The 12,253-nt window shown below is 46.2% G+C and overlaps 1 protein-coding gene across 2 annotated transcripts in view; it reads right to left on the minus strand.

Moving 5' to 3' along the window:
* LOC137654747 (uncharacterized) overlaps nucleotides 1-12,253 on the minus strand; it is a 90,317-nt gene that overhangs the window by 27,957 nt on the left and 50,107 nt on the right. For both annotated transcript variants that reach the window (XR_011046708.1, XM_068388669.1), the window contains exons 5-6: nucleotides 7,712-7,861; nucleotides 80-304 (exon numbers count right to left, since the gene is read on the minus strand). Coding sequence is in view for 1 of the 2 variants with exons in the window: in XM_068388669.1 (XP_068244770.1) it covers nucleotides 80-304; nucleotides 7,712-7,861 (375 nt within the window). In the remaining variant the exon portion in view is untranslated. The remainder of the gene's footprint in view (nucleotides 1-79; nucleotides 305-7,711; nucleotides 7,862-12,253) is intronic.

A 12,253-nucleotide genomic window follows, 5' to 3' on the forward strand; every position in this document is an offset into this window, starting at 1 on the left:
TATCTGCTATCTATTGTAATAACCTATTGTTATTTAAAACAGAAAATTTGACATAGGTCAGAATTACAATAGTACTTACCGCTGTCAGATTAGATAGCTTTGTGGTGGCCTCATGAATTATTGGGCCTGTATCTGGTAATTCTAGTTGGGAGGATGATTTTGTCCAAGGAGAAATATTTGTCGAATAAACCCCTTGAAAAAGATCTTGCTGTTTTATCAAGCAAGATACAGAGTCGCACAGTGTCTCCTGTTGTTGTTGTAATCCACCGCCATCTTTTGTAATAAGTGGTTGATTCTTCCATTTCTAAAATTGTTAAGTTTAGAAAAAAATAAGTCATGAGACAATAAAAATAAAATACAAAACAATTTGAGGACATTATAAAATTGGAAATAAAATGTGGCAATTCACTTGAAAATAAACTGGACTTTAAATAAACAGTTAGGTACATAAAATTATAGTTTTTATTAAAATTATAAAATAACTTTTCAAAGTAGAGAATACAGAAAAGCTAAGTTTTTATTGAAACACACTACACATTATTGTATGTAATGGCAAAGCCTTAATTTCATTCATATGTAAAATAATCTCAAAATTGAAAAAATAATTTATTAGTCTTAAAGGAGAGAAGTCTAATTGCCCCAAAAAACATTACTAGTATTAAGATTTTGAGGCTCAAGTAGATAGTCACCCCTTCGACGAATTAAAGGCTAAGGGAAGGAGGCCATAACTAAGTTATAATCTTTTCCCAAACTATAAAGTAGTCGAAACACAAGGCTAATAAAGTCAATTGATAGAAAAAGATAAAATATTCAACGTGACCCTGAACTAATAAGTAGATTGTCACCCCTTCGACAAATTAAAGGGTAAGGGAAGAAGGCCATAACTAGGTTATACTCTTTTTCCAAACTATAGTCTTTGAAACACATGGCTTGTAAAGTTGATAGGAAAAGCTAAAATCATATTCAATGTGATCCTGAATCTTTAAAATAGTAAGAAGAGAAACTTGGATAAGGCTAACAAGTGAAAAACTAAAAGATCATGGAGACTAACCTCTTCCCCTAATTATCAAGTAGTAGTCACACCTCTGATGAATCAAAGGGTAGGGAAAAGGGGCCATAAATAAGCTATACTCTTTTCCCTAACCATACAGTAGTCAAAAATGACAAATTTGTAGATAATTTGTATTTTTCCTAACGATACAAACCTTAGCTATTTACATGGGGTAATTACTTTGGCGACAGCCGATGACAAGCCATAAAGTTTTAGTGAGGGTTTCCTACCCCACCGTTAGTTAGCGGGGGGTAGGGAGGGGTAGCTAGCTACCCCTCCCCCCTCACACACACCGGTGAAGATCCACTTTACTTAGAGGTAGGACTTATCTTGGGGGACAGGGCTGGCGGGTACATAACTGTAAATAGCTAAGGTTTGAATCGTTAGGAAAAATACAAATTATCTACGAATTTGTCATTTGTTCCGTAACTGAATACAAACCACGCTATTTACATGGGGTGACTTAACCCTTAGGAAGGAAGGTAAGTCCCCTGCCATACTGGCTTTGGCTTGCCCGGGGGCCCCTAACCCGAGTTCATAAAGCAACTCAAGGGTTGGGGCCCCTGCGCCTCGCAGACAGCTGAGGGGCTGCTGCGGCCTACGTAAGTCGTGTGTGAAGGTGAGCAGTGACATGTCCTAGGAAGTTGACCTGGAGTACTTTAGAAGGAAATCTAGGCTAGAACTACCCAATACCACCTCGTCAGGGTATGGGGACATGACAGTATTACAACTTAATACTAGGAACACAAGGAAGCATGGCTTACCTGCAGAGGTTCGAGGTCAGCTGTGCAAAGGACCCAGGATGCTGTTTTTCTCCAAGGGAGGAGAGGATGAAGAAAAGAAAAGGGCCAGACAGATCTTTTCATTCACACAGACTAAAACCGGGTAACAATGCCCTCAACCCTCTGCTACTTGTCCAATTAGGAGCCGATCCCATGGCAAAAGACCTCAACGACACTAGATTCGCTGTCAGGGGAGGGAGAGATGCTGTAAACGGGACGCGATACCCTAGGGATATCACGGAGACCGTCCAGGCATCCGCCCCGAGTTGCTGCCACCTTGCTGCACAACTCTGCAGGCATCCCCCCACTGGTGGACACGCGGGGGGAATGCCAACCCTAGCGCTTCCGGCCTTGGCCGGAGCCTCTAGGGTTCTTGCCTTCCCTGGAGGACTTTTTCCCCCTCCTGCCCTTGGCAGGAAAGGGCTTAGACACCTTGGGCTCCGCTGCTACGGTAGTCTTCTTTGTATCCTTGACGGGACGGGGCTGCTGAACCGCCGGAGGCTCATAGGGCCTCGATGTTAGGGCCCTATGGATGAGGGAATCCTGGTTGGATTTCCTCCACCTCTCGGCAGAGAGCTCCACATCCTTAGGCTCAAACAAGCTCTTACCGAGGACGGAAGAGTGTCTGAGCCTGCTCGACTCGGCGCTGGGAACCTTATGGTGAAACCTCTCGACAACAGCGTCCCTGCATTTGAGGATCGTGTTGGCCCACAAGCTCGAGACTTGGTGGGACAGGAACTTGATGGTCCGAGTGCCCGAGAGGAGAAAAGTTTCCAGCGCCTTCCTGGTGCTTTCCTTGGGGAGATCCTCGGACCGCACCAGGATGCCCAGAGACCCCAGCCAGATGTCGAGCCATGAAGTGGCTTGCATAGCGCACTTGATGACCTTCTCCTGGCTTTGGATCTCAGTGGCTGAGGATACGTGCCGGTTGGAGAGCCTCTCAAGAGGGACTCCCTCTGTGAGTTCTTCCACGGAGTGATGTAAGGGAAGGCTCAGTGCAGACTCCTCAAGGACTTCAAAGTACCTACTCTGATGGACACGAGGAGGAGGGAGGAGCTTATTTCCGGCACTGGATCTGCTGGAGGAGGCAAGCTCGGCGAGCTGGCCCTCAATCTTGTCTCTGGCGCTCTTCATCCCTTGGGACCAGGGCAATGCTGCGCTGGCTCTAGAGAGCTTCTGAGCGCCGTAGACGCAATCCAGGACCGGGTCCTTACCCTCACGAGGTGGGACCTCAGGGTCTGGAATCCCATTGAGGTTCCTCATGAGAGTCAGGACCTGCCAGAACGCGTGTTCTGATTCCTGGTGCTCGCCTCCTGACAGACTTGCAGCGAAGTCTCCGGACCCCAGAGGCTCTTCCTGGGGGGAAACGTGGGCATCCTCTACGGCTCTGGGCTGTTCCTGTCTGATCCTAGAAGACGATTTTGGAATCGTCTTAGAGTCCTTAGGTTCCCTCCTGGGAGGGATGCAGGACTCTAAAAGCAAAGGGGGCAAGTCCTTCTCCACCTCGGGACGAGGAGACCTCTCGGGAAGAGGAGGAACATCCATCATTGGTGCGATGGGGGAGTATTCCTGCTCAACCGACTCCCCTGAGGAGGGGTAATCCTCCTCCGCAGGAGAGGGCGAGAAGGTCTGAGGGGGAGTAGGATCCTTGCGCAAGGATCTACGCGGGGACAGCACAATCCTCGGAGGAGGATCCACGGGATAGACTCCTCTCTTTCTTTTCAGGGGGGAGGAAGCTGCCGCTGGTTCGTGACCCGAATCAGAGAGTGTTGGCTTAATAGCCCGCACGAGAGCTCTGAGTAGGGTGTCGAACCAGGGCTGCTGACTGACAGCAGCGCTGTCAGACACTCCCTCTGAAAGAAAAGGGATCGATGGATCCCTAGGAGGAGTCGACACACGAGGGTTCGCCTGCCGGGCTGTAAGAGAAGAATCCCTAGACCTGTCCGAGGAGCATTCCCCCTCTGGCGAGCGCGCTGGTCTGCGCTTGTGGGGAGGGGAACGCGATATAGAAGAAACCGCCTGCCGGCGATCGCGCTGGGGCTCGTATACCAGGCCCAGATCAGGGCCGCGCGCGAGAGAAGGGCGCAAAGCTGGAAAATCACGCGCGCGCGCACCCGCGTGGGCGGGGGCGGGATGGTGCGCAGGAAGATGGTCAGGAGCGATGGCTCGATGGCGCGCTGGAGACAGAGCGGGAGCGTGGCTGTGGGGGTGCACGGAAGCCTGAGCGGGAACATGCCCGCGAGTGGGCAATGGTGTGGGCGTGTGGCGAGCTGGAACAGGAGGCGGCCGAACGTGCGGGCACGCAGTGATCTGGTGCAGCCCCGGAAGGCGAGCGATAACAGGAGCGCCCGAGCGGGTGTCCGGTAGGACTGGCCGAGGGCGCGATAGTGCGGGAGCAGGGTCGCGAGCGACCTGGAAACGAGAGGTTTGATGACGGTCTGGCTGGACCGGTTTACTTGCCTGTGCAAGCGCTAGGTGCGCTGGCGATCGTGGGCGCGCATGGCACGTATCAGGAACAGGTCGCGTCGGGGTTCGCTGTTTTGGAGGTCGCGAGGTGCGAGACACGTGAGGGCGTTCTGGAGTGAGTAGCGCCACCACCGCTGTCTTAAAGACAGGCACGGGGCGTGAAGCAGGAACAGGGCGTGATTTGGGCTCGTCGAGCGCGATCATATCAGCAATAGATTCGCGCGGTTCCAGAGGCGGCCGTGAGCGCCCGTGCGCTGGCTTGGCAACCTCTGGGGCGACGAGCTGAGTCGTCGCAACGCGTGGTCGCGTTGGAGCTGTAACAGGAACTGCGCGCGGGCGCGCATCGCGAACCTCTCTCGTATCGTGAGCCTCCCTTGTATCGCGAACCTCTCTCGTATCGTGAGCCTCCCTTGTATCGCGAACCTCCTTAGGTGGGAGCGATGGGCCCAAAGCGGCACGTGGGCGCGTTAGGGTGCGCGTGGGCGCTGGAGCTGGAATCGCGCGGGGACGCGTATCGCGTCTCTCCCCCGCAGGGCGCGACGAGTCCGAAGGAACCTGTGGGCGCCTGTGCGCCAACTCAGGAACCTCTTGGATCGCGCGCGGTGAAACAGGAACAGGGGGCCTGCGAGGTGCCGGAGGGCGCATGAGCGCTGGAGGCCGCTGGGGCACCGGTGGGTGCGTAGGCGCGTTATCAGGAACTGGCCGCAAGTGCGCAGGAGAGCGCCGCGGCGCTACAACAGGAACAGGATGCGTTTGCGCAGTTGAGCGCTTACGCGCTACATCAGGAACTGCTGGAGGGCGACGGGGCGCCGATGGGCGTGGGCGCGCAGGGGAACCCTGGCGAGCAACAGGAACAGTGGCGCGAACGCCTAAGGGTGAGCGCCGAGGCGCTTTGTCAGGAACGACAGGAACAACAGTAACAGGTAGCGCAGGCGGAGCCTTACGCTTAGGGGCAAGCGGCGCAGTTGCGCGCTCAAGTCCCTGAGACCCCGAAGGGTCAGGAGGTTGCGCAGTGGCAGTCTCCGGCGCGTAAAGCGCATCAGCAGCTTTAGATGTAGATGGTTGAGGTGACAGCTCACATTGTCCAGAAGGACGACCATCCTCCGACGGGGATCGCGAACGATCCCTGTAGAGGTCAAGGGTGGTAGCACGTAGATCAGGAGAACGGCGAGTCGTCTCCTCCGCAGAGGACTGTGGTGACGACGAGCCGAAGAGGCGCCTCTTAACCCCTTTGAAGGGGGAAGGAAGGCCTCTACGGCGAAGGGGAGGGCGAGCCTTCCGCCTTATACGCCCACGAGGGGCCGTGGGATCAGCAGGCTGACCATCAACAGGCCTCCGAAGAGGCGTCTCTACCAGAGAACTCCCCTGAGAGGGAGTCTCAGCGGAAGGAGAGACCGTGGGACTAAGCTCCTCCCTCGAAGTATGTTCAGAGGGAGAAACAGAGCCTTCAGCTACCGCAGCCACAGGAACAGGAGTTTGGTCAGACCCACGGGATGTTTCCGACACAACAACGTCAACCACAGACAGAGGGTCTATGTCCGCTGAGGTTGACGATTGTTCGGCAGCCACACCCCGTTTGATCATACCAAACAAGGCTTCCTTGGAGGGCAAACCCTGCAGCCCCAAGGAAGCCCAAAGCTGAAAAAGGTCATTGTTAGAAACAAATACCTCCTCCGAGGGGGGAGGGGCAGCCGCCTCGCTATGGTAGGCAACGACCTCTCCCTCACCGCGGGATCGGTTAATGACATCAACATTACGGTCTACGCTATCTCTCGCCGGCTTCTCGGAAGAGGCCGCCCGAGCGGGAGCTTCGGAGGAGGAATGGGCGGCGGAAGAAGACTTAGGATTTTCTCTCTTCCGAGAAACCTCGGAAGGAGAAAGATCCCTCTTAGCCTTCTTCTTACGTCGCCGGGCAAACCTCTCCCACTGGGAGGTAGACCACTCCCTACACTCAATGCACAAATTAAAACTATCACACCGTTGGCCCCTACACTGGGGGCATAAGGAGTGAGGATCCGTTTCCACGGCCGACATAAAGGTCCCACAAGGGCGACCGGGAAGTCCAGGGCAAGTGCGCATAGGGAGAGTAGAGGCCAACTTCACACCCAAACACTGAAAGAAAAAGCAGACAAAAATTATGGCAGTCAAAAGAGAGGAGAGCGCTGACAGGTCTGTCGTCTCTCCGAGCCAAAAGTAAAGTGGATCTTCACCGGTGTGTGTGAGGGGGGACGGGTAGCTAGCTACCCCTCCCTACCCCCCCCGTAACTAGCGGTGGGGTAGGAAACCCTCGTTAAAACTTTATGGCTCGTTATCAGCTGTCGCCAAAGTAATTACCCCATGTAAATAGCGTGGTTTGTATTCAGTTACGGAACAATTGTGGCTTAATATGCCAATGGGTAGGAAGATACATATCCCATACAAGGTTCAATATGACCAACCCTACCCTTCCTCCAATACCTATATCAAATAAATATGGGAAGGAGGATGATCCAGTCACAGAGGGAGAGAGCAAGCACCTCCTACCTTTGGAGGAGGGGAGAGAAAATCTCCGCTCTAAATATGTTAGTATATTCTCAAACAATGTCTCAAAGTAAAAATACTGCAAAACCAGACTAAAACAATTCAATTATTATCTCTACTACTGATAAAAGTTACGCAACATAAAACTATCATATAAAGGCTTTAGAAACCAACTAATTCCACGACAATGCCAAAAAATATGTGGCAGGCGATAAACCTTAAAAAAAATTATTAGAATAAAAGGGGATAAAAAAAAAAACATAAAAAAGGAGAGGTAAGCAAAAAAGAAATTAAAGACAGTAAAAAACTGATCCCATAAACAAATAAAGCAAACCCCAAAAGCAATCTTGAACAATAATTAAAACCCTCCTGTTATGTCCATGCTATTACTAAGCATAGTGGATAATTAAATCATAACCTGATTCTTGATACTTTATAGTATATGAAGACATTACTTCCCAAAGCCGAAAAGGAAACTTCTTGGCTATTCGGCAACATGATGGAAGATGGCGGCTTGGCGCAAGTAACATTGTCTCCAGTATTAATATCAATTTTCGGCGATGATTTGTCATAGATTACAAAATGATTTTCAGCATTGGAAATGCTGAGAGGAGTTCAAGTGAGCATGAGCCCGTAGATCTCCCTTATACAGTGTGAGTCTGTGCTTTGCATATTGAAACATTGGCCCTATAGCAATGGAAACAACACTTCTTTGGTATTTTTATGTTGTATTGGGTTCCTTTACAGGAAAATCCAATAAGACTAGACAGCACATTAACCCCATAAATAAAACAAATCACGGGAAAAAAAATACACTCAGAAAAACTAAAACTATTTCAACATGCACACATATTGCTAAGGTGTGTTAGAAACTAAAGATACAAATATTTACCTTATCAACAGTGCTATAACGATCCTGTAATTCTTTCAAGTTTTCTTCCGCCTCCAACAGTATACTGTCATGTGGAATACTTTTCACATACTTATAATTTGCTCTGTACTTTTCCCGAAGATGTCCCGGAATCACATTTGCTCCAGAATCCTATCAAATCAATTACCATTATCATCAAAAGAGTAATTTTTTCATATAACAAAGTTTACCTGAATATCATCATATTCTTCAATAGGACTGAACAGGAGTACAACAAAATATTTAGTTAGTTGAATTCTTTGCTGTTCTTTAATTCAAAGAAGTGCACACTGTGAGTAAAGCCTACCAATTAATGTAAATGTTTCAATCAGCAGTTTTTCCATTTTTATTGTAATTTTTTATTCCAGATTTGGTCTGATCTGTTGAGCTGAAAAATTTTATTAAAATATTTCACAGAAAATTCTAATTTTTTTTAACGGATAATTTTCAGTAAATCAAATAAGTACAGTACCCTATTTCATCGGATAACCACTTCACCAATAATAAAAAATTACAGAAATGGTAAATAACTCCAAACATGAAATAACTTATATATACTGCTACAATACTTATTCAATTAGCTGCCCACATATCTCTATGAAACTCCCTGGATGTTCATATACTTCTCTCTTGAAGCCTGGTTTAATACTGACAATTACCATAAAACTAAAAATTGTCCATTTTCTTTCCTTTCAATAGGCTCAGGCCTGTAGTACAGTATTAAGACAACATGGCAGCTTGGCTATGCCGCAGTTCCTTTGTCTTTTCAGCTATGTCACCCTCGTCTTCAGTAGCTGCCATTTTTAACCCCATCTAGATTGTTGTTCTTTGTGTAATTTAGGTTATCAGTGATTATAGGAATGAATGGCGAGCGATTGTGACGCAGTTTCGGTAGGCCCTGCTGCTTCCTCCGGTGCCTTAGATGACTGCGGAGGTAGCAGTAGTAGGGGATTCAGTGTTATGAAGCTTCATCTGTGGTGGATAACGGGGGAGGGTGGGCTGTGGCACCCTAGCAGTACCAGCCGAACTTGGTCGAGTCCCTTGTCAGGCTGGGAGGAACGTAGAGAGAAGAGGTCCCCTCTTTGTTTCATTTGTTTGATGTCAGCTAACCCCCAAAATTGGGGGAAGTGCCTTGGTATATATATGTATAAAATTTGGTGCTCATTCTGTGTCTCATGCTAGGAGCAATATTGTAATTTACGTATTTGCTGTGAAAAGTGTGAAATGCTTACTATTCCTCTTATAAAGAAGTATGTTCAGATGGTAAGCTTATCATTTCAAGAGTTCCAAACATAAAACAAAATGAACATCTCATTCACAGGTGACACCAGAGAAGACCAAGCTCTGACAGCGGTGTGATAGATCACCATTAATTGTATCCCCTTCTTTTTCATTATGTGAAGTTATAACATAAAGGAGAAGAAAATATTGGAATGCTCGATTTCTAATACATTTCATATATAGAAATTGATTTTTCCTTTTACTAAAGGCTTAAGAAATAAAGAATTTAGATTTTAGACATTATCTAGGAGTAATGTTTAACAACATAAGTGACCCACAAAGGGATATAACTCATTGGATTAATAAGTTCTAAAACAGCTTGCATTTGCTTTATCCCCTTAGAAAGACAGAAACATCCCAAGAAAATTCAAAATTATGATATAAACCTCGATTTTAAGGCCAGTACCCACATATGGACATGAATCATGGACCGTAACAGCTAAGACCAAAAGTCATATTCAAGCAGCAGAAATGAGTCTTGAGATTAATCAAGGAAGTCACAAGACTTCATATTGAAGATACCAGAAGAGGACTAGAAGTGGAACATATTTAGAAGTTTGTATTAAGAGGACAGCTTCGATGGTATGTTCATGTGAAGAAAATGGATGAGAATAGATATTTCAGGAAGTATGTAGATTGGATCCCTTAAGGAAGAAGACCAGTAGGGCAACAAAGGAAAAGACGGAAGGAAAATATACCGGATATTTCCACATATCAGACAACCTTTATATAAGATGACGTAAAAATGGGGATAATATTTAATAAATTTAGGTCACATCTATTTTATAAGATGACTGGTGAATTACAAAAACATCACTATATAGGCTAGGTTTGGTTGTATCCTTAGAAATCCAAAATTAACTTAATAAAAGCAATTTTATATCATGCTTTTCCAAAACATACTCCCTAAAATGTAAACAACTGTTTTGTTAAGTTCCATCAACAATCATAATGAGCAAATGAATGCATTTACACATCTATGTCACATCTATGGTACCAGTGGATTGGGTTTGTGCATGTATTGTACCACTATATAAGGGTAAGGGAGATGTGCATGAGTGTTTTAATTCAAGAGGTATTAGTTTGTTCAGTGTAGTTGGAAAAGTGTATGGTAGAGTATTGATTAATAGGATTAAGGATAAAACAGAGAATGCAATCTTGGAAGTACAGGGTGGTTTTAGAAGAGGTAGGGGTTGTATGAATCAGATTTTTACAGTTAGGCAGATATGCGAGAAATATTTAGCAAAAGGTAAGGAGGTGTATGTTGCGTTTATGGATCTGGAGAAAGCATATGATAGAGTTGATAGGGAAGCAATGTGGAATGTGATGAGGTTATATGGAGTTGGTGGAAGGTTGTTGCAAGCAGTGAAAAGTTTCTACAAAGGTAGTAAAGCATGTGTTAGAATAGGAAATAAAGTGAGTGATTGGTTTCCGGTGAGAGTGGGGCTGAGACAGGGATGTGTGATGTCGCCGTGGTTGTTTAACTTGTATGTTGATGGAGTGGTGAGAGAGGTGAATGCTCGAGTGCTTGGACGAGGATTAAAACTGGTAGGCGAGAATGACCATGAATGGGAGGTAAATCAGTTGTTGTTTGCGGATGATACTGTACTGGTAGCAGACACAGAAGAGAAGCTTGACCGACTAGTGACAGAATTTGGAAGGGTGTGTGAGAGAAGGAAGTTGAGAGTTAATGTGGGTAAGAGTAAGGTTATGAGATGTACGAGAAGGGAAGGTGGTGCAAGGTTGAATGTCATGTTGAATGGAGAGTTACTTGAGGAGGTGGATCAGTTTAAGTACTTGGGGTCTGTTGTTGCAGCAAATGGTGGAGTGGAAGCAGATGTACGTCAGAGAGTGAATGAAGGTTGCAAAGTGTTGGGGGCAGTTAAGGGAGTAGTAAAAAATAGAGGGTTGGGCATGAATGTAAAGAGAGTTCTATATGAGAAAGTGATTGTACCAACTGTGATGTATGGATCGGAGTTGTGGGGAATGAAAGTGATGGAGAGACAGAAATTGAATGTGTTTGAGATGAAGTGTCTAAGGAGTATGGCTGGTGTATCTCGAGTAGATAGGGTTAGGAACGAAGTGGTGAGGGAGAGAACGGGTGTAAGAAATGAGTTAGCGGCTAGAGTGGATATGAATGTGTTGAGGTGGTTTGGCCATGTTGAGAGAATGGAAAATGGTTGTCTGCTAAAGAAGGTGATGAATGAAAGAGTTGATGGGAGAAGTACAAGAGGAAGGCCAAGGTTTGGGTGGATGGATGGTGTGAAGAAGGCTCTGGGTGATAGGAGGATAGATGTGAGAGAGGCAAGAGAGCGTGCTAGAAATAGGAATGAATGGCGAGCGATTGTGACGCAGTTCCAGTAGGCCCTGCTGCTTCCTCCGGTGCCTTAGATGACCGCGGAGGTAGCAGCAGTAGGGGATTCAGCATTATGAAGCTTCATCTGTGGTGGATAATGTGGGAGGTTGGGCTGTGGCACCCTAGCAGTACCAGCTGAACTCGGTTGAGTCCCTGGTTAGGCTGAAGGAACGTAGAGAGTAGAGGTCCCCTTTTTGTTTTGTTTCATTGTTGGTGTCGGCTACCCCTCAAAATTGGGGGAAGTGCCTTGGTATATGTATGTGTATGTGATGTAAAGATCAGGTTTTGCAGCAACAGATATCTTACAAAGTATTGATTTTTTACTACTAATGTTATTTTACTTACTTTTCTAGAACTTCAAAATAAATGAAATGGAGGCAATTTTATACCTTGTTTTTCCTAAATATACTGCCTAAAACTGAAACCATTATTTAGCTTACTTGTCTTCTCCGATCATAACTAACAAACGAACGCATTTACACATCCAAGTGATAACTAATGATAAGAGATTTTAGTAAATATGTTACAACAAATATTTTACTTATCATATCACTAAAAATTCCTACAGAAGTCACAGAGGAAAACCAATTCCTCTGCCTTTAGTCAACAATTACAAACAACCGCTAATGAGAGTATGGTGATTTACGATCATTCTAAACTGTTGCGAAGGATAATTGTGCATTCCATTTCTATCCTTTTTTTTCCTAACTTCAGTTATAAGTCAGTTCAATTTTGTATCAAATTGTACCTAAATAAATCATGAAACCACCAGCAAAAATGTTATTTTCATTAGTAAAATAAATTTTTGAATATACTTACCCGATAATCATGTAGCTGTCAACTCCGTTGCCCGACAGAATTCTACGGACGGGATACGCCAGCGATCG

This window comes from Palaemon carinicauda, chromosome 15 (assembly GCF_036898095.1).
Source record: "Palaemon carinicauda isolate YSFRI2023 chromosome 15, ASM3689809v2, whole genome shotgun sequence".
NCBI classification, from domain to species: Eukaryota; Metazoa; Arthropoda; class Malacostraca; order Decapoda; family Palaemonidae; genus Palaemon; species Palaemon carinicauda.